The sequence below is a fragment of the Salvia miltiorrhiza genome, chromosome 8, assembly GCF_028751815.1.
Source record: "Salvia miltiorrhiza cultivar Shanhuang (shh) chromosome 8, IMPLAD_Smil_shh, whole genome shotgun sequence".
Taxonomy (NCBI): Eukaryota; Viridiplantae; Streptophyta; class Magnoliopsida; order Lamiales; family Lamiaceae; genus Salvia; species Salvia miltiorrhiza.
In genome coordinates this window covers 30,890,061-30,916,560 of record NC_080394.1, presented here as the reverse complement: position 1 = coordinate 30,916,560, position 26,500 = coordinate 30,890,061, and the positions used below count along the sequence as shown (strand labels likewise).

The window sequence follows — 26,500 nt, the reverse complement described above, 5'->3', positions numbered from 1 at the left end:
CCAACTGCTTCCTTCGGTTAGCCTTACACCAGGTGGTACACTTCGGAGATTCCCGCGCCTCGAATGGTTCTGAGGGGTACTTCGCCGAGCTCTCTTCCTGATAAGTTTCACTTCTGGAAGTTTGGATAGTTTTGTTCCAGTAATGCCCATTCTGACCACATTTCGTGCATATGCCCTTTTCCGAGCTTCCTCCTCCTGAATACCTGTTTTCTCCCCAAGACGACTCAAACAAAACAAAAGAAAGAGAAAAATAGGGCCAAATGGCCCAAAAGTCGAAGACGCATCAAATACCAGCGAGCAACGACCGATTCGATTTCTTTCGGAGCGAGGCAGACGACACATTGTGAGTCGTACAACCATTTCGCATCTCCTTGCTCAAAACCTTGATGTTCTCGTTCTCCAACAGCCACACCTCGGGCGACGCCATTGTTGTCGGCAATCTCAACTTCTCCTAGATTTTGATTTCGATTTTGATTTCGATTTAAAGTTCGGATCTCGACATGTCGATGTACCTATCCGACGACGATGACGATGAATTCCTCCGCCGCGGATCCACGGTGGCGTCGCTCCAGAACACCACCCACCGCGGCGTCCACGTGCCAGGATCGAGGCTTCTCCTCGAAAAATTCGCCACCGATTTCCCCGCGGCGGTCAGTGAATAGTGATTTCGTCGTGGAAGAGTGTGGATTCGTGGAAGGAGATGTATGCGATGGGGATGGTGTTTTTCGATAGATGAATGTCGCCGGAAAATTGAAGGAATTCAGCCAAAGAAGATGACTAGAAAAATATAATAATAATAATAATAATAATAATAATAATAATAATAATAATAATAATAATAATAATAATAATAATAATAATAATAATAATTAAAGAAAACGGCGTTAAACAGCCGTTTAACGCGGGGTTTTATTTGCACCCTTCTTTCGAGAGTTCAGGGAGGTCAACGCGCTTTGACCGATTCTGGGGGGGTAAAAGCTATAGGGGTGTCATGTTTAGGGGCTAATGTGCACCTTTGCCCTTATTATTATTATTAGGTAAATATCACTTTTTGGCCCATCGTTTTAGCGTTTTCTCAAAACTATCCGACCCTAGGGGTAATTACAAAATAATACCCATCGTTTCATTTATTTCTTGTTTGTGACCCGCAAAAATAATTCGATGACTGCAAAATGATGTGTTCCAGCGAACAACATATGTCAATACACATAGAATTAAAAAAAAATTGTACACACAAAAATCAGTAATCACACACACAAATCATGTTGCAGCTCGGTAATTGGAACCTCCATGATCTTCTTCTCCTTCATTCTCTCCGACCCGCCGTTTGCCGCCACCGTCGGTTCCCAAGTCCCAACGCTCATCACCGTGTTTCCTCCGATAATCTTCTCTTTTCCTAACAGCTCTACACACCCCATAAATTCAACTTAATTATCTAAACTTTGCTGCCCATTTCAGCATAGGTTGCAGATGCCGTGAAAAGCTCCAGCAAAGAAAAAAATGAACCTTCCTAGTTGTGGAAGAACTAGTTGCAAAGAACTGCTCCACATTTGGTACTCACTGACGAGAGAGAGAGAGAAATAGAGATGTTCTTCAATTTTGAGCGATCGATTTAGATAATCAGCAGAAAAACTTAAAATACTCAGTAGAACAATCAAATGGAGCCTCAAATTAATCCTAGCTGATTAAGGCTGTGGCTGCGGTCATTGCTCATTGTGATGGTGGGAAATAAACGGATCTTGAAATAACTGCAGTGAGAGCCTCAAATCCTAGTTGCTACTACCACAGGCTTGTTCGCAGTGCTGAGGAGGTGGTGGTGGAGATGGCGGGGAAGAAAGTCTGAATGAGGAAGGAAAGTGAGAATTTTTGTGTGCATGTGTGGGATTGGGGGAGGGGGGAACGCATGACGTGTAAATGAGGAGGAAAGTGATTTTATGTGCGTGTTTTTTTTTTTTTGTTTTTTTTAAAATTCCATGTGCATTGACACATGGCTGTTCGCCGCACCACGTCATTTTGCAGTCACCGGAATATATTTGCGGGTCACAAATAAGAAAAAGATAGAACGATGGGTATTATTTTGTAATTATCCTTAGGGTGAGATATTTTTGAGAAAACGCTCAAACGATGGGTCAAAAAGTGATATTTACCCTTATTATTATTATTATTATTATTATTATTATTATTATTATTATTATTATTTTGGTTTGTGTTTGTGTGATGTGAATGTGTGCTCAGAAAAAGATAAGGGGAAATAAAGTTAGCACTTGGTATATTTTGGGATATATATGTGTGTGTGTCTTGCCTCATCATATATTGCTACATCGGTCAAATTTTAGATTTAACTAAATATTTCATGATGAATGTGTTGTTGGAGATTTCGATATGTAATTCATCTCGGATAAATGACGAATAATTTAATTATATACTATTTAAAAATATTTACCTTTTGTATTTATAATAAAAAAAAAAGTATCATTCAAATTATTTTAGAATTAGTAAACCATGTTTTTTATAACTATATTATATTTAATTATTTATAGTAGGGTAATTGGTGTATAAATACATGAACTTTACTCACTTTTTGTTATTTAACATGAATTTTAAATCCTAGTTATAAATACATGAACTTTACTATTTTTTTTTTTTTTTTGTATTTAGCATGAATTTTGAAACATAGTTATAAATACATGAACTCTAAATTTATTCAATTTTTGACTCGTTTTTCATTTTTTTTCCAAATTAAAGCTGACTTGGAATGCCTGAACCTTGACGTGGACAATTTGGCGATAAGATACGACGACGTCGTTTTTGGTTAGAGGAAAATAACCAAAAACTAAAATATGAAAATGAACTATAGAAATTTGTAGACAAATTTCACAAATTCAGAAAGCCAATTTCATCTTTAATATTTGAGGATTTCAGAATGTTAATTTTGTGATTGAGAAAGACATATTCAGAAATTCATAATATAAAAAACGGATAAAAAATTGAACGATGAAGATTAATTTTTATAGCTAGATTAGTAAAAAATTGAATACGTTTAAAGTTCATGCATTTATAATTATGTTGAAAAGTTCATATTAAATATCGAAATTGAGTAAAATTCATATATTTAAAACTAGGATTTAAATTTCATATTCTCTCCGTCCCATTATTAATGGCCTGTTTTCCTTTCTAGGCTGTCCCATATATAACGGCCTATTTCCTATTTCAGACGTAATAAGGGTGTAATTAGTTACACTAATTAATTAAAAAATGGTCAAATTACTCCTAATCTAAATCGGCCCCTAACCCTAAAACAAAACAATTCCTTCCAACACTCTTCTCTCTCACTTGCGCTGCAATAGCCTCTATTCATCTCAAACCCTAGATCGGCGACTCTCTCTCTCTCTCCCGATTGCTCTCGCCCATTGAAACCTTTTGACCGACGCAAATCTTACCACTGTGCGGCGCCGTCGACCACTGATACCCTTCCCTCTCCCACCGCGGTAATGAAGTCCAAATGGGAGAAGTATCTGAGCGATGAGGAGATACCTGATACTGAAGACGATTGTTCCCAATGGTCGGCGCCGCTGGAGGTTGAGTTCCCATGGTCTATTGACTACTCAAGTGCGGAGAACTCGGAGGTGGGGTCGATTCGCACTATGGAGGTCGATCTACTGCCGACGAATGGAGATTTGAAGGGGCACGACTCCGACTACCAGCACGCGTGTCGGCGGCCGATCTACCGCCGCCCCTCTCGGCTACTGATCCACCGTCGGCCCCCTCCCTATGGCCATCCGCCGCCGCTGCCTCCTGTGAGGGAAATGACTCCTAGCCCTAAATCTATGACAACTGTAGTGGAAAGTGAAATGATTGGTGGCCGGAGATTGGTGGCAGAGCCGGAAGCCACCCCTGCGGTAGTGTGGACACCAGCCATACTCCGTATGTTGAGGATTCTGCTACTTAATTTTAATTGGGTGAGATATACCTTTTAGCCTCAATTATTTGTGGTAATATCTGTCCGATTATGTTTTATTGATGGTGGAATTCCTTCTGTGAGTAGTGCACTGTGTGATAGTGATGAACTGGGCTTTGAAATGATGAAATTGTGCTCACCTAGGTGCTTTCCCCCCCCTTCCCAGAACGATGATTACATTAATGTATGAGATGTTATTACTTGTTAGTATCTGTGTTGTGATAGTGATAGAGCCGTGTGGGGCAATTATGTGTTGGTTGTGTGTTGTGCTTGGTAATATCATTGCATATAAACCTGCTAATTTAGAAGTTTACACCTTAATATTCAGTCTACATATGTTTTTGAGGTGTAAAACACAAAATATTTTTAACAAAATTGTTAGGTCCCTTAGGGTCTCGAATAGGTGTATGGGGGGAATACACCTATAGGCTATTTTTCAAACGAAAACAAACTGACACAACCTTTTTCAGTTAAAAGAGATTAGTGAAACTTTGGTTGACGACTGATACTGAACACTCTTCAGTAAAGAGATATCAGTTAAGTCAAAGACTTTAACTGATCCACGTTAGGCTTCAGTCGAGTTTGTAAAATAGAGGAGTAATATGAATCTTACTGACTATCCGGAGATATATCAGTTCGATTAATATTACTGGCAGCGGAAAACTTTTCTTTCGAAATAGCCTTTGTGATTAAGCAAGTTGTCAAGATTTGAGTTTCACTTTGCTATTAATCAGTTTCAATTGATAAAACGTTTGTGCACAGATAAGGAAAGTAAATACTGAAAGCGATAAACAACAAAGGAATTTTTACGTGGTTCGGGTAACACTTCCTACATCCACGGTCAGTTGATCAGACTGACAACTTCACTGGACTTGTGCTTACGGGGGCACATCAAACCTAAAGAACCGAAAATCCAATCTCCAGTACCAACACACTGGGTTGGATTTCTCACTCTTAGCTTCACTGAGTCAAAACTATGCCTTTCTGCAAAGACTAAGATCTCTTGGAGTCAGAACACTGGTCTGAACTCCTCTCGGCTCAAACTCTCGATTCGGTCGGTTGAAAAAAGGTTTGAAAAATTACCAACTAGATTACAAAGAACAAGTTCTCTGTAATCAGTTATACCTGGGCTTTGGATAAACAATATTTGCCTAAGTTCTAAGAGAATGTATGTAAACAGTAGTGACTGATTTTTGGCTTTGTGATTCTCTTCTTCGATTACTTTGGAATGACTTTGAATTGCTGAGTAACGAATTCAGCAGCGTTTCAGCTTGTGTAGTTGAATCGGTGTAGATTGAAGTGATCCTCGAGCTCTATTTATAAAAGAGGTCTTGAATAGATCCGTTGGCTAAAATGGTCTTCAAGAATTCATCCGTTGGAGATAGATTTGAACTTTGCTGAGGCTTCAATCTTCGAGGTTCCTTTGTTTGGTGAGAACGGCTACTTTGAGAGCAAGAGATGTGGCGTCTCTGAAAAGGTAATCACCAAAAAGGAAGGCTCTGTAGAGAACAGACGATCCTCGAAATCTCTGCAGTTAATGCGGCTGTACTTCTGGAGTGCGTGGCTTCCTTTAAGCTTTGGAGCTTCAGTCCGAGGAAGAATGTTTAACTGATACTTGACTTTAGTATCAGTCCGCTGAATCCACGTGGCTCACATTAAGTAATCAGTCGTAACTAATTCTTGGACTGGTTAGTCAAATATCAGTATTTGACTCTGCCTTTCATCGTTACATCAGTCGGCAACTTCAGTCTTCAGTCCTCCGGCTTCAGTCTTCAGAACAACAACTAAACTAGAAAAAGAACTCTAACAGTTGAGTTTGAGCAGTTCTAGTCTATTACAATTGAAACCTAAGGATTTTGGTATCATCAAAACTAGGATTAGGATATTTCATTAGGTTCCCAACAATTTCTCCTTTTTTGATGATGCTAAAACCACACATCAGTTCTAAGACAAGAAAAGACTGAACAAGAACAACAAGTTACTAAACAGGGTGAATACTATTCCCCCTTAACAAGATAACCTATTAACTTACATTCGAAGAAAAAACACAACAGTTCAAAATGAACAAAACGAAGACATAACTGAAGTAAATAATCAGAGCCTGGACAAAAAGGTATTGTCTTCAGGTTGAGATCAAAAGGGAAGTCATTTCATTTCTTGAAAACTCATGAGAAATTAGTTACATTACAAACAAGAACAAAAGAAAACAACCCTTACAATCTAAGGTCTCTGATCATACAACCTAAAGACAGTATTCCAGATATCATAAAAGGCTTTTGAGTTACTGTCCTTGGTTATGTCCCAAACCTTGCACACAGCTCTGGCTTTCCTCTTAATTATGTCTCGATTGACACTATTCTTGACTCTTGGAGGGCAGACAATCTTCTTCAGTGGATAGGGAATCGTTTGTATCCTTGCTTTTTTTCTGAGCAGCTTGAATTCTTTCGATCATTCCTCTTTCGACCCAGTTGACTAGGAAGTATCTCCAGGCTTCTCTTTGAACATCAGGAGACCGATTCAGATTAGCAAAGACTATCCACTTGGTATAACATTCCTTTAGCTTTTCCCACCAATCATTTAAATCAGCGGGTACCCAAAGATCTTTTCCTTCAAATCTGTCCAGATAGGATACTAGAAGACCTTCTTGAACATAGTGTCTCATTCGTTGTTCCTCTTGCAGACTGAGAGTGGGAGGTGGATGAGGAGCATTGTCACCAAGGTTGAGAGCTTTCTTGGCTTTAGGTTCAGGAACTCTGGATGAACTTTCTTCTCTAGGCATCTTTCTGCTGTACTCCCCTGATACTGAGGGAGCATGAGCCGTATGTAAAACGAGAGACTTGGATTTGGCAAAGGCCTGTGCAAGTTCAGCTGGGAGATCAGTAGAAGCACGATCATCCAAATACTCTTCCCCCTTTTTGGCATCATCACCAGGGATAGAGCTAACTTTCCGTTGGAGCTCCTGGATATCAGTGAGCATCATCTGGATGAGAGCAGAATCGGATGAATTATGAACATTGTTGATCTCGCCTTCCAGTTGAGCAATTTTGATAGTGAGAGGACGGAGCTCTTCGGCAACAAGAAGTTTAGCATCAGTGGTAGTCATGAATTCCTTGAGAAATTTGATGCGGAGACTATCAAGGCGATGTTGAGTGTCCAGAATCTGTTGTTTAGATTGGACTTCATCATCCAACACGTGCCTGTGAAGATCATTGAAGTTCTTTTGCAATATCGGCACAATGGTCTGAGTAGGGATCATTTCTTCAACATATCTGAGGTGCTTGATACGTTATTCGTTAATCCTGTGGGCAAGATTTTTAGGCGAACATCGTGGTCAATCATGTCGGTAGTCGCCTATTTTTCAACTGCGATCAGTTGCTTGAGAAATTTTGTGCCATAAATGTCTTGACGTTCTCGCTCATGCTTGAGTGTCGCAATCTCCAGTTGCTGATCAGAGATGACATCCAATAACGCTTGGATCGGATCTTTTGTGCCTTCTGGAATCTTGAAGGTAACCTTGTGAGGTTGTCTTCCTTTCCATTCAGTGATCCAGCTATCAGTTTCTTCATCAGAATCGTACCTGACGATTCTGGGCTTGCGTGGGTTCTCAATAAATTCAACAGGGAGCTCTGGAGGAACATGCAGTGCCCTGTGTTGCCTCTGTGAAGAAGAAGCTCCTTGATGAGAAGTGGAATGATCAGCTTTAGTGGCTGGAGCCGAGGGAATGAGCTGCTCATCATTTGTTGGAAAATAAGGAGCAAAAGTGTAACACCCTAATCTAATTAAGGTGTTATTCTAAATTTTTAAATAAATATTTAATGCGGAAGTCTATATGTATATATGTGTACATATATATTCAAAAAAATAATTTAAATAATGTAAACCTTTAAACGATATAAATCTTTAAAACACTTTTAAATAAATTTAAAACACTTTTTAAAACGATTTTAAGAAAATACTAACTTTTAAATAATATACTCAAATACTAACTTTGATTTAAAGTCAACAATCAACACATTGTCCCAAATCATGACATAAACAAGCCATGAAGATATTTAACTATTAATTCAATCATAATTTGAAATCAATTTAAAACACAAAACTTTACTAAGTAAAGCATTAGATGCTTAGATGCCATTGCAATTAAAATTAACTATTTGCGAAATGACTTGATGTGCCCATTCGACCCTCCACGCGTCTCCAACGTCAATTACCTGAAACTGTTAAATATGGGATGAGCATATGAAATATACTCAGTGTGGGAACATGCAATCATTGTCCACGTTAATAAAATGGTCAACACATACGCACTGCACTGTACTGATAAATGAATTTCGCACGGTGGCATACCAAGGACTTTAATGTCCTGGACCCATTGAGCGGGCCCCTGGCGAATAGGTTGCAACCTTAACTGTAACATGAAATCGCATTGTGGCATACCAAGGACGGTGAAGTCCTGGACCCATTGAGCGGGCCCCTAGCGATATAACTGAATTTACAACACATATGACAAACACATAATATTAAAATGAACAACAATTAACCACAGCATGTACTGCAATAAATCCCACACCTGAAACTTTAACTTAAGTTTGAACTTGATAACTGACTTGAACAATTCAATGAAAATTCATGTGCTAGTCGCGCCGCACCTAGTCAGTTAAATTCAAATAATAAAACATAAGGGCCTAACTGAACTTTATTAGAAAAATAATTTAAACTTAATGTGCCTAACTTAATATCAAGTTGAGCTCATATGAAAATCATTGCTATTATAATTATGATTAATTGGCTATTTATTCAAGCCCATAAGTAATTTAAATGAAATCCAATTATTTAATAAAACTGTAGCCCATAAGATGATTAAAATCTGAGCCCAATTATTTTTAATAAACTCAAGCCCATTACAATTAAAACAACCCAAGCCCACTTAACAATTCCCTAATTTAAACTCACACCCACACAACTCCAAACACCACTCACGCAGCCAACACTCCCTCACAGCAGCTCGCCTCTCTCCTCCCTCTCTCTCCCTTCCTCGGTCTTCCTCCTGCCACCGCCATCAGACGGCAACGCCGTCACCGGAGCCGGCGGCCCTGCCTCCTCTCCCTTCCCCCTTCTTCCCTCATCTCTTGCCCCCTTCGACCTCTCTCCCTCTCTGTCGTTCTCCCTCTGTTTCTCCTGCCACAACAGCGCCCAGCCGCGGCCGCCTCCTTCTCCGACGTCATTCTCCGCCAGCCGCCGCCTGTTCCTACCTGACACCGCCCTCACCTTCTCCCTCTTCAGCCGACAGCGTGGCCACCCTCGCCGCCCCGAGACAGAGAGCAGCGGTTGGTCAAGCCGCCTCCCACCATCCCAGATCCGGCGCTGCTGCTCATACAAATTCATCTCTAATTCCTCTTCTAATTTCAGTCTGCTGATTTCATTTTATTTGTTTTAGCTTAAATAAGTTCATTTATTTGGGCATCTGATTTTGTGAATCAAAGTGTTGGGTATTTGGGTCCTCGTATGATAATTTATGTGGAAGCTTATTGGTTTTGTTTCTCTCCATAAAAGAAAAAATAGAAGGAAACATTTTCTGTATTGAGATCAGATAGTAATAGATTTTACCTCTACGGTGGAAGGAACGAACTTGAGTCCTTGCTGGACAAGTTTGTGTTTGCAAATTATAGATGTGGAAAAGGGGATATACAGAGGTGATTGAATCTGATATATATATATATATATATATATAGAAAAGTATGGCGGTGGATCAAAAATAAAAGTATGGCGGTTGTATGATTGATGCGTGGAGGATACGAAAATATAAACATATCCAATTATGGACTGGGTCTGTCAATTTGGCTCAAGCTAAAAACAAATTCAAATTCTTGAAACTTAAATGAAAGGCCCAATACATAATATTTCGTTTATAATCCAAAATTAATTATAAGCCCAGTCTAAATAGGCTCAAGCAAGTAATTTGTATTTAAGCCCAAATTTATATAAATATATTTGTGAATATAAATTTCTATTTCTATAGGTATAACCTATAGTTCAAAGTCATACTCCTAACTAGGGGCGCGACTAGACAATTTATAAACTTGCTTATAATAAAATTTTCAATGACTTCACCATTTAAATGCTTTCACAATAACTGAAATTTAAAATAAATATATTTAATAAATAATTTGGTTTCGGGCTGTCACAAAAAGAAGGTCTGAAGTTGACATTCTCTGTTTAAGTAGGATCATCAGATGATTCCCGTGGAAATGACGACGGCAAAGAATCTTCACTGATGTCCTCTACAAGTCCTTTCAGAGTAGAGGGATCTTCAACAGTAACTGTTGGATTGTCCAACACTGGACAGACAGTGGGGAATCCAGTCTGATCAGTATCTATGAGCTGTGTTTCTTCAAAGGAAGGACAACTGATGGGTTCAGTCGTCTGGGGTGATTGCTGATTCGGAACTGGAGTAGCAGTTGTTTCATCTGCAGTTGGATGACGGATAGGATTCAGTCACCTGCCGATTGGATGTTGTGGAGACCGGAGTGTCCTGTGAAGCAGGCACAGAAACGGGGCTTTCCTAAGGAGCAGATTCAGGTACAGGAGTTTCTTGGATGTTGGCTGCAGTAACCAGACTTTGTTGATCAGGAAACACATGATCAACTGCGTCAAAGATCAAAGGAGCAACATCAGTTGTCTCTGCAGCAACTTTAGAAGTGGAGGCTCCTGCATCGATAGAGATGATCCGAGGACCTCGGGTGTACCCTTGCGACTCAAGGTAGTCCAAGGCGAATTTGTCGAATCCATAAATGGCATCCCACAATCTGGGGAAGTTAAAGATGCTGTATAATTTTACTTCTTCAATAGCGAAAACATTATCAGTCTCAAGCAGTTGAAGTTCATTGACTTGTGAGCAATGAGCAGTTTTGAGGATTGTGAAGGCGAGAAGTCTATGAAGGTTCTTGTAGACTTCTAGAGAGGTATCTAGTCCACCGAGGAGGTGTTTCAAGTGTTGAGAAGCATCTTTCTTGGCTGTGACTTGCATTGTTTCAACAACCTTGATTTGTTCAAAGGTGCCATACAGAGTTGGCACAGAGGATGATTGTTGGACTGCTTTGCCCTTGGATTTATGTTTAGGCAGTGTTTTGGTGAGGGATTTGATGGGGAGTTTGGTATTTGACTGGGAGGATGATTTGGCTGAAACCTTTGAGGATGTGGATCGTGGATGGCGAGGCACATTTGAGATGGAGACAGGTGGAGCTTTGGAAGGAGTTTGGGTAGGGGTTGAAGAATCTCCACCGAAAGGTCTGGGTGGTCTCTGAAGTGGATCAGTTGGAGATTCACAGGGATCAGTCTCACCAGATTGAGGTGATGAGATTTCAATCACCTTTGGTTTCTTTGGTCCTCCCTTTGCAACTTTGAATAGGCGGATGTGATCTGTTACCTTTAGAGTTTCTGGCCAGTAGATTTGAGGAAGATGACAAGTTCCATGGATGATGATCTGGGAGACTCTGTTGCCTTGTCGGAGTAGATTTGCAGGCTTTGAGTTCTGAGGTTCTCCGCACAGCAGATCAAGATAGGGTTGCTCCCAATTGAAAGGACCAGACTTCATCAGAGCAGCCAAAATATTCTTCTGTGGCTAGGATGCTTTGTCTGGAGTTCTTGTGGCTCCGATCCAACATTTCTGAATGATCTTAGCCAGTAGACGATGACTAGGTTTGAGGAGAGATATCCTGAGCGTCCCTTCAGTGGACTCATCAGTCTTATTCATTCCTTGAGAGTTTTGTTGGCCTCTGCATCAGTGATGGAGGATGGATTTGGACCAATGTTTACAGAGCGAACAGTTCTCGAACAACTTTAGTAACATTGATGGGTACTTCTTCTTGCGTTGTGAAGTCCGGAGAAGTGAAAACCTGAACTTTGGTGAAAAGTCCACCGGACTCATTGAACTTCAGTTCTTGATAGAACTGTTGGATTGGTGATGACAGAAGAGAGGTTGGCTCTTTCTCGACAAACGAATGCCATTGATGTTGTGACAAAATTTCTTCGGCTTCGACGGATCCTTGTTGCAATTGAAAGGATGGAGTATCCACTGAGTGTTCATATCGAACATCCTTTATGTTGCAATCAACATGTTTCTTTTTGTCACCTTGTTTTGCCATATCTGAGATTTCTGAAAGAGAGCACAATTTTGAACGAAAAAGTCTCACAGTAGATTGTTGTGGAACAGGGGTTAGTTTGCATGCAAGAGAGAAAAGATAGACAAAAGAGTTGGTAGGGGTGAGAGAGAAAGCAATGATGTCGTGTGATCATGGAAGAAGAACAGTTACTTAGGGCAATTGAAAAGATGTCGGTGGTTTGAAATCCGTGCGTCGAGTTGAATTTAATGATTTTTGAAATCCGCATTAAATGCCCGTAAGAGAAATTCCTTAAAATAAGAGATTTAAGAGATAAAGAATATTTGGCATAATCTCTAGTATGGAAAGGGTTGTGCATGAAATCATATCAAAGGCGGGACAAGTTAAAGTAATTTTTAAATGTAATTTGAATATGACTTGTCCAACAATATTATTTTAGTCAGTTCCCAACAATCAGTTAAGATAAAAACAAGTATCAGTTAAGTTAAGGAAAATTGTGAAAGTGAGAGTTCATAACTGATTTAACTGATAAATTCCTTTTAGTGCACAACAAAAATAGAGTTATTCACTGGTTGACTGATCGTTGCAATCAGTCAGTTCCACGACTTCAATTGAAAAGTTAAAATTAGTTCCCCCTAAAAAATATGACAGAACAAATCTCAAAACTAATCATAGTTGCGTAAAAGTAGTAGTCAATAATAAGGAGTGAGACAATGAGGATTTGTCTAAGTACAAAGATACTTAATTCATTCAAAGATAACTCATTAACTGATAATTCATCAGTTACAAACCAAACCTATAACTGATAAGCTATCAATTGCTAAAACATGATAAACCAACATCGCGATAGGGAACACACGAAACATCAAACAAAAAAAAAAACAGAATCTTTTCAATAATTCTTCCATTCAAAAGCAACAAACAAAAGTTTAACTATCTTCACCTTCTTACCCCTTCACTTGGTCTTAACCAACGCGAAGTCTTTTGTTGGTTCTTTCTTTAGGGTTCATGATAGTCTCTGTTTCTTCTTTTTCTTTCCCTTTCTCTTTCTCCTTTACGTTTTCCTCCATACTACTATGAGGTTCAGTTGCTGCAACACTTGTGGCTTGAATTCCGCATTGATGCTGAAGATCCATGACTGCTGATTTAAGAAAGACAAACTTAACCTTTAGTTCGTATATCTCATTTTCTTGTGCTTGTAGTTTGTCCTTCATCAGTTGGATCTCTTCATTTGTTGACAGGTTTGTGGCCGAAAGTATTTCTTCAGTTGGTTGCTCTGTTCTTTTGTCATCAGCAAATGGAGGAGCTCGGGATGTAGGAATCTCATAAGGGATTTCATCATCGCTGTTGAGATCTTCTTTGAGAAGTCCTCTGGAGATCAGATAATACCTGAAGTTTGGTGACCAATCATGAATGGCATCCCATAGATTGGTGACATCAAATTTCTCAAAAATATCATCCTCGAGAGCTTCCATTTCATCATGAGTCAAGACTTCATCGATTCCTTGAAACTTGGACCTTGGTGTAGTCTTGACAAATGTGTAAAAGAAATAGCTAGCAAGATCTTGAAATTTTTCTGAATTTTCATTGGCCAAGATCTTGGGAAATGTGGCAGTGACACAGTGTTGATTTCATCATGATGAATCATGAGGATTTTCTGCAAAACTTTGGATCCCTTTTCTCACAAGAGTAAACAGAGTTAGAAATTATCGAATAGAAGAGAGAAAGTGGGAGTTGAGGGATTGAGAGGATCCTTGTAGAAGATGAATCAATTTTGAAGGTATTATGGAAAGACGTGTCCAAGGCGATTTCAATGATCTTTTGAAATCCGGACAAATAGGGGATCAACACATGTCGTGGATTCCGCTTGTTAGTAAAAAGGGCGGGATCGTGCTTGTTAGTAAAAAGGGCGGGATCGTGCGAACGTGGAGTTAACTGCTTTAAAATAAAATAAATTTTTTTTCATTAAAACTCAAAAGCTCAGTATTCACATAGCAGATAACTTAAACTATTCCTAATAAATAGATAAAGCATTTCAGTCAAACTTTTCTAAGAACTGAGAAGGATGCTTACAAGTCAACTGATTAAACAAACCAGTTGATTTCATGATGATGATTGATATGAGGTTTAGTCCCTCTTTAGTTGTTGGCTGGTGGCGTCAGTCATGAATCTTTAGTTGATGAAGTTCCCCCTTGACTTATGCCTTTTTCGCAAACTCCAGTTGAGTCTTCAGTTCTTTGACTGATGTTCTGACGCATAGAATCTTCTGATTCTTCTTTTTCAGTCTTTTCTTCATTATCCTTCTTTCTTTCTTCATCATCTTCGTCTGATGTGGAGTCTTGAAGAAACTTGAGTGAAAGTTCCATCAGTCGAGTTGATAAGTCTGCTTCAGGATAGGTGACTGATCTTCTTTCTTGTGATGAAGAGTCATTAGTCAGAGTTTCTTGATGCTCAGTCGTCAGTGAGGAACTTGCAGTCAGAGTTCTCTTTCCCTTGTCGTCTTCAATTTGTTTCATTTCAAGATAACCTTCTCTTGAAATAGATGGAAAGAGTTTTACTTTGACTCTCTTCATGCCGAATTCAACCCATTCCTTTTTCTTGACTCTCGTATTTGACATTTTGATCAATGCCATGTCAAGTTCTCTTCTCGTCCAAATGAGATTTGCATCTACGTCTCTGGGAAGTTGTATGAGTTGATCTCTCTCATTCTGACTTGTCTGCATCAAGCTTTCCAATCTGGCATACTCAATAGCCAGTTCTACTTCATCTTCTTCTTCAGCTGTGATCAGGGAGATTTCCTTCATCATTAAGGCTGTCTTGGCGATGGATATCTCCAATCTTTGTTTTCACACAAGTTCATTCTCAAGAATTATCCTTTGATCACTGTAGAGAGTTAAAGCTTGTTCAACTTCTTTGATTTCAAGAAGATCTTGTTCTGAAGTAGTGGAATCTGGTGATGAGCTCAAATCTTCAAGTTCTTCTTCAACAATTGCTTTTCCTTTATCAAGCTGCTTGTCTTCATTCCCTTCGGAGTGAGGAAGAGAGAATGAACTGCAGGGGTTAGAAGACATAGCAAAAATAAGAAAAAACAGAGAGAAAGCAGAGAAGGAGCACTTAGCACAAAGAAGAAAGCAGAAGTTTTGAAATCCTTTTGAAAACTCTTGACAACCCTTTTGAGTGGGATCTAGTTCAGTTAGAACAAGGTCAAAGCGAAATTGTTCTTGCGAACAACCTGCTCTAATACCAATTGTTAGGTCCCTTGGGGTCTCGAATAGGTGTATGAGAGCGGGGGAATACACCTGTAGGCTATTTTTCAAACGAAAACAAACTGACACAACCTTTTTCAGTTAAAAGAGATTAGTGAAACTTTGGTTGGCGACTGATACTGAACACTCTTCAGTAAAGAGATATCAGTTAAGTCAAAGACTTTAACTTATCCACGTTAAGCTTCAGCCGAGTTTGTAAAACAGAGGAGTAATATGAATCTTACTGACTATCCGGAGATATATCAGTTCGATTAATATTACTGGCAGCGGAAAACTTTTCTTTCGAAATAGCCTTTGTAATTAAGCAAGTTGTCAAGATTTGAGTTTCACTTTGCTATTAATAAGTTTCAGTTGATAAAACATTTGTGCACAGATAAGGAAAGTAAATACTGAAAGCGATAAACAACAAAGAGATTTTTACATGGTTCGGAAAATACTTCCTACATCCACGGTCAGTTGATCAGACTGACAACTTCACTGGGCTTGTGCTTACGGGTGCACAGCAAACCTAAACAACCGAAGATCCAATCTTCAGTACCAATACACTGGGTTGGATTTCTCACTCTTAGCTTCACTGAGACAAAACTATGCCTTTCTGCAAAGACTAAAGATCTCTTGGAGTCAGAACACTGGTCTGAACTTCTCTCGGCTCAAACTCTTAATTCGGTTGGTTGAAAAGAGGTTCGAAAACTTGCCAACTAGATTACAAAGAACAAGTTCTCTGTAATCAGTTATACATAGGCTTTGGATAAAAAATATTTACCTAAGTTCTAAGAGAATGTATGTAATCAGTAGTGACTGATTTTTGGCTTTGTGGTTCTCTTCTTCGATTCAAACTTTGGAATGGCTTTGAATTGCTGAGTAACAAATTCGGCAGTGTTTCAGCTTGTGTAGTTGGATCGGTTTCAGCTTGTGTAGTTGAATTGGTGTAGATTGAAGTGATCCTCGAGCTCTATTTATAGGAGATGTCTTGAATAGATCCGTTGGCTGAAATGGTGTTCAAGAATTCATTCGGTGGAGATAGATTTGAACTTTGCTGAGGATCCAATCTTCGAGGTCCCTTTGTTTGGTGAGAACAGCTACTTTGAGAGCAAGAGATATGACTTCTCTGAAAAGGTAATCACCAAAAAGGAAGGCTCTACAGAGAAAGGACGATCCTCGAAATCTCTGCATTTAATGCGGCTGTACTTCTGGAGTGCGTGGCTTCCTTTAAGCTTTGGAGCTTCAGTCCGAGGAAGAATGTTTAACTGATACTTGACTTTAGTATCAGTCCGCTAAATCCACGTGGCTTGCATTAAGTAATCAGTCGTAGCTGATTCTTGGACTGGTTAGTCAAATATCAGTATTTGACTCTGCCTTTCATCGTTACATCAGTCGGCAACTTCAGTCTTCAGTCTTCAGTCCTCCGGCTTCAGTCTTCAGTCTTCAAAACAATAACTAAACTAGAAAAAAAAGCTCTAACAATTGAGTTCGAGCAGTTCTAGTCTATTACAATTGAAACCTAAGGATTTTGGTATCATCAAAACTAGGATTAGGATATTTCATTAGGTTTCCAATAAAAATATACCCTACCATCATCTTAGACTCCTGCCATTGCTTCAAGGTCTTCATTTCTTGCTTCCCCTCCAATCAGTCCTAGCCGTGATGAGAGAGCTCTGGAAGTTCAGTCATCCCCTGAAATCCTTGGTCAATAAGGTAGTCAATACATTCCTTTGCTAGATCAGGGGAAACTTCCAAACTTAAGGGAAGATTACCCTGTCTAGTAAGTGAATCCTTCTTCATATGGGGTATCTTGTAGCAATTTTGCCCCTTAACCTTCATCGTTCCAATCATACACCCATGTAGGCTCAAGAACACTTTGTTCAAAGTTTGAGCAGAAAGTTCCTCAAAAGATTTCTCAACTGCTTTGACAAGTGAATCCACGTTGAAACACACAGATTCAGTTTGTAAGCTTTGTATTGCCCGAAACCAGCCCAAGTCATTTATATTGGTATCCGGCGAGTTAGGTGGTTGATGTATGTTGAAGCCATCACCACTGGCTGCCGCCCTGAAATCAGGGTTGTGATCCTTTATATGTGGCCTAGCATTATCTTGCTGAATGTATATATTTGTACTTGCAAATGCAGGCCACTTTGCCTTGATGGCTGATATGATCTGTGGCAGTTCAGTAAAAATAGAATGTTTACTTCATTAATTAGTAGCTGTAAATAAAAAATACATTACATTTAGAATAGATCATAACTCCTTGTAGTACCTTTCTTATCAAACAGTCTTTGATGACTTCTTTAGTTATGGAAGCAATTGGTTTATACTCTAGAGTACCAGCCTCTCTATTTTTGCTACTTCTCTTAGCTGGAACCCATTCAGTGAAGGGAAATATCCCTATTTTTCCATCACAAAACCTCTCCATCGGGGTCAAGCAATGGCCTGCACACAACGCACATAAACATCACCTTAGTGATGAATTTTTTGCTCTTGCATATTCTATGGGGTTCGGCTTCACCTGGAGTCATGTAGAATCTGTGTGAGCTTTTTGTAATATAGAACTACTTCTCGTCTATGTGGATAACGTTTTGCATACTCTTGAACTTCAAGGTCCTCATAATACGATCATATTCTAATGCCTCGAGTGAAAACCATAGTCTTAGCAGCTTATTAGGAGCTGTTAGATCAGGCTTTATAGCACTAGTGTGAGCTTTGATCAACCTTTAGTTATCCATCTGCCCATAGTGCTCTTACTACACCGAATTCCATTTGCAAGCCTTCGTATAGTTGATCTCTTGCATAACTCTAAAGATGATATCAACTCTAAATCTATTTCAATTCTTTTTCTTCTTGGAGCATTGATTTTGCCACTTGTGTAACTAACCATAGTACCTTGCTCTTGTTGTTTCTTTGATGCAACCCACAAGCAACTAATAGTCCGTCTCGAGCTAGAGAATTTCTGAACTGCTACTTGCATTTTACCATAGGCCGGTTTGCCATTTTTGTTGTCTTCTTGAAGAAATTGAAGCATAGATGCTCTTTCAAAGAGGGATAAATCATTCTTCCTCATTTGGTCTTTTTTTGTGTAGTTTAGGTTCTGCTTCAAGAAAGAGGCTGAAATGAATGTATTTAAAGCTTTGAGAATTTCTGTGTACATTTGATGTTAGAGGGAAATTTGAAATTTCCTCAAATTTTTAATGCAATCTGACTTTAGCTTCCCACTTGGCGCCTTTTTTATTTTATTCCAATTTGTCATTTGTCATTTAGAATTCGGTCAACAGATCAAATAGTTATTGGGCTGAAAATATAGCATTAAATTTAATTGAATTAAAAAATATTGCATTAAATTAAACGAAATTATGAAACAAAAGAAATGAAAAAGCAGATTCTTATCACTTTATTAGCTACCATAATAAAGTTACAATTAGTGTTAATTGTGTGGACCACACTCACTTTTTTCCCTTACTTTTACTCTCCTTTTGAGCCGTTAATAACGGGACGAAGGGAGTATTAAATACCAAAAAGTGAGTAAAGTTCATATATTTATACACTATTTATCCTTTATATTACTATCTATTCGAAAAGATAGTACTCCTAAGTAACTGTGTATAAACAAATTATTGAATTAAAATTCAAGCAAAAAAAGAAATAATAGAATTAAAATTAAGAATTAGAGCAAAGAAATAAGAAATTAGTCCGTAGGAGATTATTAGATTTGAGCGTTTTAACACCGTGGGTTGCCATTCAGGAAGAAGTGTTCAAAATCTTCATATCTATTTATTATCTAAAGCCAGGATAGTTTTGGCAAAAATGCACACTACTCCAGTGCAAAAATGCAACACAGATTCCCGCATTTTTTTGCTTCAGCCTTACATTTTTTTTCGTTTTGCGTGCAATGTATATTATGTGCTGCATGTGCTTTCTGGATGTTTTTATGCTTCTCATTTATGATCCGATCAATAAATATTTTTACTATTCCACATGGGTGCATTTAATGTTTACACTATTCAACATATCTTTTTCAGCTTTTTTTTTTACAATTGCTGCCATACCTTATATAATATAAATATATAATATACAAGTATACATTTAAAACTATAAATTGAGGGGCTCAAGACAAGTATTGCAGAGCACCATTGATACAAAACTTAGCCTCCAAGATATCTTCTTTATATTTCCCCTCTCACGAGCCATTTTTCTCTTCATGCTTCTCTTCCTTTTTTCTTCTGTTTTCGGCAGCTTCCATTTTTCTCTGTATGCTTCTCTTTCTTTTTTTCTTTCTTCAATGTGTGCAGCAGCTCTCTTTCTTTTTCAGCAGTTTCTTGCTTATATGTGTGCAGCAGCTCACTTTCTTTTTTGCTCCTCTTCTTTTCTTTGGCAACTTCTTGATTCAGTATCTGCACGTTCTATTTTTTGTCAGCAGATTCAAGAAGCTTCTTTTCTATCTTTAATGTTGGCAAATTCTTGCTTGAATGTCTACAATTTCTTTTCTCTAAGCTTCTAGCTTTCGTTTTTTCATTTCTTCATAAAAGCTTGCATCAATTTCTGCATCTTTTTGACTTTCTGTATCTATACTTTGGTTTATAATAGCATCTTACATCATTTTATTTCTTCTCTCTCTTTATGTGTTTCTGTACCTATTTTATGTGTATCTTTTTGCTTTGTATTTCTGCATCTTTTTGCTCTGTCTTTATATAACTATTTTATGTGTTTCTTTTTGTTTTACTACATCATTAGATTCTTTTTTTATTTCTTTTTCAAATCTTAAGCTTTTTTTCTTCCTATTTTATGTGTCTCTTTATGTTTTATTACTCTTTAGATTATTTCATTTATTTCTTTTTTTTCTTCTTATTTTATGCGTTTCTTACACTACATATTTTTAGATTGTTTTTTACCTATTTTCTGCACTTCTAAGCAAAAACAGAGCTAAACATAATTATTAGAATCTATACAGCAGACAAGTTTATGATAATGATGAAAGTGCAAAACTTATACTGAATACGTTGTATACATTAGTCAGGCAATTTTTTGTACAAAATCTCATACAACAGCCATTTTTAGTAGCACAAGTTGTATACATTAGTCAGAAGTCAAATGAAAAATGAGAACTTCTATTTCTGTTTTGTATAATGCGATTTTTTCAGGCAATTTTTTATTCTAAATGATTAGAAGTCTATTCATAACTTAGAAGGTAAATTATTACTACAAAAAAGTATACTATTCAAGCTTGCAGACCAAAGTAAAAAATACTATCAACTATACAGAACAAAGTAAATCATCACAACTTAAAATTATACATTTTTTATTTTAAAAAAACTAAAATAATTCAAAATCATACTCCCTCTGTCCCGGCCAAGACGCTACATTTACCTTTCGGCACGAGATTTAAGGAGTTGTAGATTAATGTTTTAAGTGTGTAATAATAAAGTGATAAAGTAGGAGAGAGAAAGTGATAAAGTAAGAAAGAGAAGGTAATAAAGTGATAAAGTAGGAAAGAGAAAGTGATAAAGTAAGAAAGAGAAGATAATAAAGTGATAAAGTAGGAAAGAGAATGTAATAAAGAAATACTTAATTAGTGTTAATTAAGTGTTTAAAATTTTTTATTTTTGCCAAATATAGAAATGTAGCATCTTCGTTGGGACGGCCCAAAAAGGAATATGTAGCATCTTGGGCGGGACGGAGGGAGTATTTATTTAAGTTTATCAAAAGACATTAAGATAAGCTACCTAGCTGCCAAAACAGTAATTTTTTTCTAAAGAAATACGAAGAAAACAGAAACATATGATAAAACAATAATCAATACTTAGTTTTGCTAATACTTATCTGTAACTCTCAAAATCTGCACCATGTTTTTTACTAGAAAAATATGAAAAAAAAAACATAAACAAACAAAGATATGAGAAAACAATAATCAATACTTAGCTTTGATGATACTTATCTCATAAGATTTGATGGCGCCTGTTCTAATATTCCTTATGGCAACCTACAAAATAAGAGAAATTGTGACCGAACTATGATTGCAAATGAGATTTTTTTAAAAAGGGAATGCTGCTGAAATGAAAATTTTATTGAAAAAAGAAGATTGAAAAACCTTGAGAGCACAGGCGCAAACAAGGAGGGGGCCTCAAAGGAAAGCCCAAAAAAATGGAAAAAACAACAAAATCCAAACCAAAAGAGAGAGCAAACAACGCAAAAGCCAAAACAACAAAGGAAGAGCAAGCTACTCCTGCGGGAAGGCTGCACCGAGTGGTGCAGCAGAGCAGAGCAGAGCAGCCAAGCCCGCGTACAAAAGTCCCAGAGCAGCCAACACCAGAGAAGCGGAGTCAGAGCAGAAGCGCACTCTTGCAGACAACGCCAGAGCAGTCGACTCCAAAGCAGACACCGCCAAAACTAGGGAGCTCCAGAGCAGAGCAGCGGAGCCAGAGAAATAAACAGAAGAGCAAGCTCCAGAGCAGAGCAGGCAGACCAGAGCCAGAGCCGGCATAGCTGTGCAGCAGGGCAGAGCAGCCGAGCCAGAGCACAAAAGTGACAGAGCAGGCAACGTCAGAGCAGGAAACTCCAGAGCAGCCAACGCCCGTTCTCCAGAGCCAAAGCGGTCCAACATCAGCGTGTAATCTCCAGAGCAGAGCAGCGGAGAAACATCACCTCCCGAGCAGAGCTGTCCTCCAGAGCAGAGCAGACTTCCAGGGCAGAGAAGTCCTCCAGAGCAGAGCTGTCCTCCAGAGCAGAGGAGTTTTCCAGAGCAGAGCAGGGCTCCAGAGGACCTCCAGAGCAGCGTAGAGGTGACCTCCAGAGGGCACAGCAGGGCCGACCTTCAGAGCAGAACAACCTTCTGAGCTGAGCAGAGAAGACGCCAGAGTTGAGCTGGCCTCCAGATCAGAGCAGAGATCCAGAGAAGTGCAGACGGAGTTCTGACTAGGAGAATTAAGCCTAACCACAAATAAGCTCAATCGGTAACTAATAGTAAAAAAAAACTTCCGATACTTTAAAAGTTGACAACAAGTTTAACATTAAATAGAGGAGAATTAAAGCTAACAAGAACATAGTTCAAATTAGACAAATAGCAAAAGGTTTCAACCACAATTTAGTTTTAATTAGACAAATAGCAAAAGGTTTCAACCACAATTGAACGTTGAAAAAATGAAAGAAATTGAACATTCAAAATCAGGAAAAAAAAATGAACAACCACAATTGAAAATCAGAAAGAAATTGAACATTCAAAATCTGCATTCAAAATGAAAGAAATTGAACATTCGAAAATCTGCATTCAAAGAAATTTTGAACATTCAAAATCAGGAAAAAAAAAATCAAGACCAGAAAGAATACCATTCGAAAGAAAAAAAAAGAAAAAAAAATCTGCATTTTTTTCAATTCAAAGCTCAACCACAATTGAACATTCAAAATCAGCAATTCAATTTCAGAAATTGAAAATCTCACCAAATAAAATGGTTTATATCTTACAAACAAATCTTGCAAATTAAAAAACCTCACCAAATTAAGAATCATTACTCCTAAGAACGTGAGGCTTAGAGACGGAACTGAACGTCTCCACCTTGGAACGGTGACATCGCCAGATTCAAGCAGAGAAAGAGACGATTAGGGCTCGCCCCTTTTTTTCCCCTCGAGCGTGGAATTGAGAGATGAGGGGGAATGTGAGGCTTAGAACGGCGGGGCCAACAGATAGGCGACCGCCAATTGCCGGAGGAGTAGGCAACGCGGCGCCGGTAGCAGAATCGGACGGATGAGAGGGCTGGAACTGGCCGTAATTTAAATTTTAGGGGAAAAACTAAAGCTCGGCTTGGTGATTCACGAATACAGAAATTGGTAAGGGAGTAGAATAAGAGAAGATGAGAGGGACTCAGGCGGCCTCGCCGGATTAGGCGCGGCGGCAGCCGACGTCGGCCAGAGGTGGGGCGAGAGAGATGAGCCATGTGTGTGAGTTTTCTGTGTAGCGTGTTTTGATATAGAGATGGAGTGTGAACATGTTTGATGAGAAAATGAGATTGGGCCTTATTTATTTATTTTGTTTTGGGCCTCCACTTTAAATTATGGAATGATAAATAGAATAGAATAGTTTAAGTGGCACTCTATTCTTTTTTATTCTCAAATGAAGGATTACAGTGAAAAAAACTGAAAGTTTATTTAGAATAATCTATTAAGTGTGTTTTTGTACATTTGGAATTATTGTAAATTTAAAAATACATTATTTACGTAAAATCACCTTTTCACTTTTTTTTACCTACACACAAAACACACATTTCTTAATTCCCGTGTCCAAGGAAAGAGTCTCATTATAGGTGGAACGGAGGGAGTAATTATTTCTTGCTATTCTCTTTTTTTCGCTTATTCAAGCAAAAATTTGTTATAGCTGTTGAAACTATATACACTTCTTTCTCACAATATGAAATTTTATAGATTTTTTTTGAACCAACTGTAGTGAATTTTTGGAAAAAAAAAATAAAGTTAATGAATGTTTCTACATAGAGAATAGAGAAAAAAATATAACCCTAATATTTAAGTGTGAATGTGACTGTGTTAGCACGTTTTAAGGAGTGTTCATAATTTCGTAATTAGATATGCTATATAGATAATTAATATATACTTTTTTGTATGTTATACTTTAATCTATATTTGAATTTTAATAATTATAATATTATAATTTTATTGATAATATTCGTACTATCCACATTCCATGCATCGCACGGGTGCCACACTAGAGTTACAATCGTATGAAGTGTTTATAAATATTTACAAATATATTTTTTATTGGGCGCGGCACTAGATGTATAATCTAAATTATAAAGAGTTGGTCTTCCATACACCCGGCCGCATACTATGCGACCGGGTTTCAAAGTTTACATTTCTTCACAATAATATTTACTTTTATTCATAAGAATTTTTACTTTTAGCATAAGTATGCATTTGTGCGAATAAATGTATAACTTATGCTAAAAGTAAAAGTACTCATGAATAAAAGTAAACATCATCGTGAAGAAATGTAAATTTTGAAAATTATAAATAGTTAAGCAATATTTAACTTATTTTTAGTTTTTAATAGTTGAAATATATTAATTTAAATAATAATATTTGTACGATTCTTAACGCACGGGGGCGGCACTAGTCTATATATATATAAAAGATCAGTTTTACAACAATTTTTTTGCCGCCAAATTAGTGTCAGATTTGTAATTATAATTCTAAAATAACGACAATATGTAAACAACAATTATTTAGTTTTTTATCACATACCCACTAACTTATCCACTATTAAATATTCTTTTGTTCATTGTTATATTATAAAATATTATTAAAATAAAATAATTACACACGTTTCTTAATTAAGAATGTAAGAATAATTTTTGAATTTAAGAAGTATCTTCAATATATTTTATTTACATATAATATTAAAAAGAGTTTTAAGTGTAACCTTTTCCATTTAATTTATCTTTCTTTTCTTATCTTTTTATCTCTCTTCTCTGCATTTTGTTTTTGTATTGAATCTTTTCTTAAAATTATTAAATTTGATTGATGAAAAATACATTTAATATGGATTTTATATTAAAAATCATAACAAAATCTTTAATTTTGAGTACAGATTATCAAAATAATAAATGTTTTTTTTTCAAACTCCGCTCTCCTATATTCTTAAAATTGACCATACATTATTTTTTCTTTGATTTCTATTCCAATAATTGTTTTATTTATTTTCTACTTTTTTGCTAAAAATAATTTTTTGTATTTTTTATTTACATATTTTTTTTATTTTTAATAACTTTTAATGCAATTAAGGAGAAGGAAGGTTATTGGTTAATTTATGTTTTATATTTATATTTTTTTACTAAAAAATATCGATTAATTTTTATGATTGCCGTGCATCGCACGAGTGGGTGTTCTAGTATCCCATTAATTATAGGTTTTATGTATACTAAAAAATTTAGATAACATAATTTATTGTCAAAAATTCAAAATTCAATTTAAAATCAATTTCAAATTAATTTGATGATAATTTTGTAACATAATTTTGAGGGCCCAAAATTTTGAATATATCTCATTAATTATAGACTTTATATATACTAAAAAAATATTGGGCAATATAACTTATTGTCAAATTTATATTATATAAAATCTTCAAAGTTCAAATCGAAATATAAAATTATGCTGACAGTGCCAGTTACTGTGTCTTACTGTTATACTAAAAGGAGCTGCTCAATTTTAAAATCGTTCAAAACGTATTTGAGATCGTCAATGTCCGTAGAGAGATTGAATGATTTGACAATAAGCTCAATCACTTTCAAAAATAGTAAGTTATGTTTTCCTGCCAAAAATCACCTTACTATTTTTAGGAATAATTTTTTGTTTCTATTTTTTTTATCAATTTCGTCTACACTAGATAATAATAATAATAATAATAATAATAATAATAATAATAATAATAATAATAATAATAATAATAATAATAATAAATTCATACAAAAAACGTACTAAAAATTTAATAAATGTAAATCATATTAGAAATTCTATTTTTAAGATATATATATATATATAAAATTATTTATCTACAAATTTAGCTGAGATTACTTACCTGCTGAAATAGAAAGTTTATTAAAAAGAGAGAAAAAGGACCAACAAACCCCTGAGAGCACAGACGGTAACAAAAGGCCGGATCACAAAGGATCCGTCTACAAGCAAAGCAAAAACAGCGAAAAAGCAACCGTAAAAGGACCACAGGAAGTCAAAAGAACGAAAACTAGGAAGAGAAATTCAAGTCCTCGTCTCCAATATCTTCATCGTCCAACATATCTCCCCATTGTTTCTTTTTGTAGAGGCCACTGCCGACATAGCTCGGGCTGCGTCTGAAGAGGAGTATATCACAAATTTTTGCAGAGTCGCCCCTGTAGACTGAGCATGCTGCACTTTATTCAAGAACTCCACCGGTGACGGAGCATCAAGAACGGCCCTCTGTAAAACTGCACCAGCAGCACAGCCTGCTGCCTTTTGGAAATTCGAAGACATACCATTCTTGATAATACGCCGGAGTCGATGCTTGATAGAGGAATCATAAACCTTTCCCTTCTTAGTAGCCCCCTTTGGTCGCCCTCGGCCTCGAGAAATGGGGGGATCCTCCAACGTCGTCTTTTCTGGCGTCACAACCAAAGCCAGATCGAGATTAC

The 26,500-nt window shown here is 37.2% G+C and overlaps 2 protein-coding genes across 4 annotated transcripts; both read right to left on the bottom strand.

Moving 5' to 3' along the window:
- Window positions 1-6,271: 6,271 nt before the first annotated feature.
- On the bottom strand, window positions 6,272-9,632 carry LOC130997656 (uncharacterized). Of its 2 annotated transcripts, XM_057923055.1 has the most exons (4): window positions 9,566-9,632; window positions 8,529-8,607; window positions 8,306-8,444; window positions 6,272-8,175 (listed from the first exon to the last, which is right to left on the bottom strand). In XM_057923055.1, the coding sequence occupies exon 4, from the start codon at window positions 7,212-7,214 to the stop codon at window positions 6,312-6,314; it is 903 nt and encodes a 300-aa protein (XP_057779038.1). In that variant the 5' UTR covers window positions 7,215-8,175; window positions 8,306-8,444; window positions 8,529-8,607; window positions 9,566-9,632; the 3' UTR covers window positions 6,272-6,311. The 2 variants fall into 2 exon arrangements, with proteins under 2 accessions (XP_057779038.1, XP_057779037.1); XM_057923054.1 differs by lacking the exons at window positions 8,529-8,607; window positions 9,566-9,632 and having other exon boundaries at window positions 8,306-8,522.
- Window positions 9,633-21,021: 11,389 nt separating this feature from the next.
- LOC130997678 (uncharacterized) lies at window positions 21,022-23,334 on the bottom strand. 2 transcript variants are annotated; one of them, XR_009093144.1, is made up of 3 exons: window positions 22,821-23,334; window positions 21,421-22,259; window positions 21,022-21,312 (listed from the first exon to the last, which is right to left on the bottom strand). XR_009093144.1 is itself a non-coding variant. In XM_057923091.1 (3 exons), exons 2-3 carry the CDS (start codon window positions 21,931-21,933, stop codon window positions 21,303-21,305), a joined length of 390 nt encoding a protein of 129 aa, XP_057779074.1. In that variant the 5' UTR covers window positions 21,934-22,259; window positions 22,821-23,333; the 3' UTR covers window positions 21,022-21,302. The 2 variants fall into 2 exon arrangements, 1 of the variants encoding a protein (XP_057779074.1); XM_057923091.1 differs by having other exon boundaries at window positions 21,554-22,259; window positions 22,821-23,333.
- Between the last annotated feature and the right edge of the window lie 3,166 nt (window positions 23,335-26,500).

Excerpts from the sequence above, each read along its gene's own strand:
- LOC130997656 (XM_057923055.1), bottom strand. The coding sequence starts at position 7,214 with ATGATCCCTACTCAGACCATTGTGCCGATATTGCAAAAGAACTTCAAT.
- LOC130997678 (XM_057923091.1), bottom strand. The coding sequence starts at position 21,933 with ATGTTGGACCGCTTTGGCTCTGGAGAACGGGCGTTGGCTGCTCTGGAG.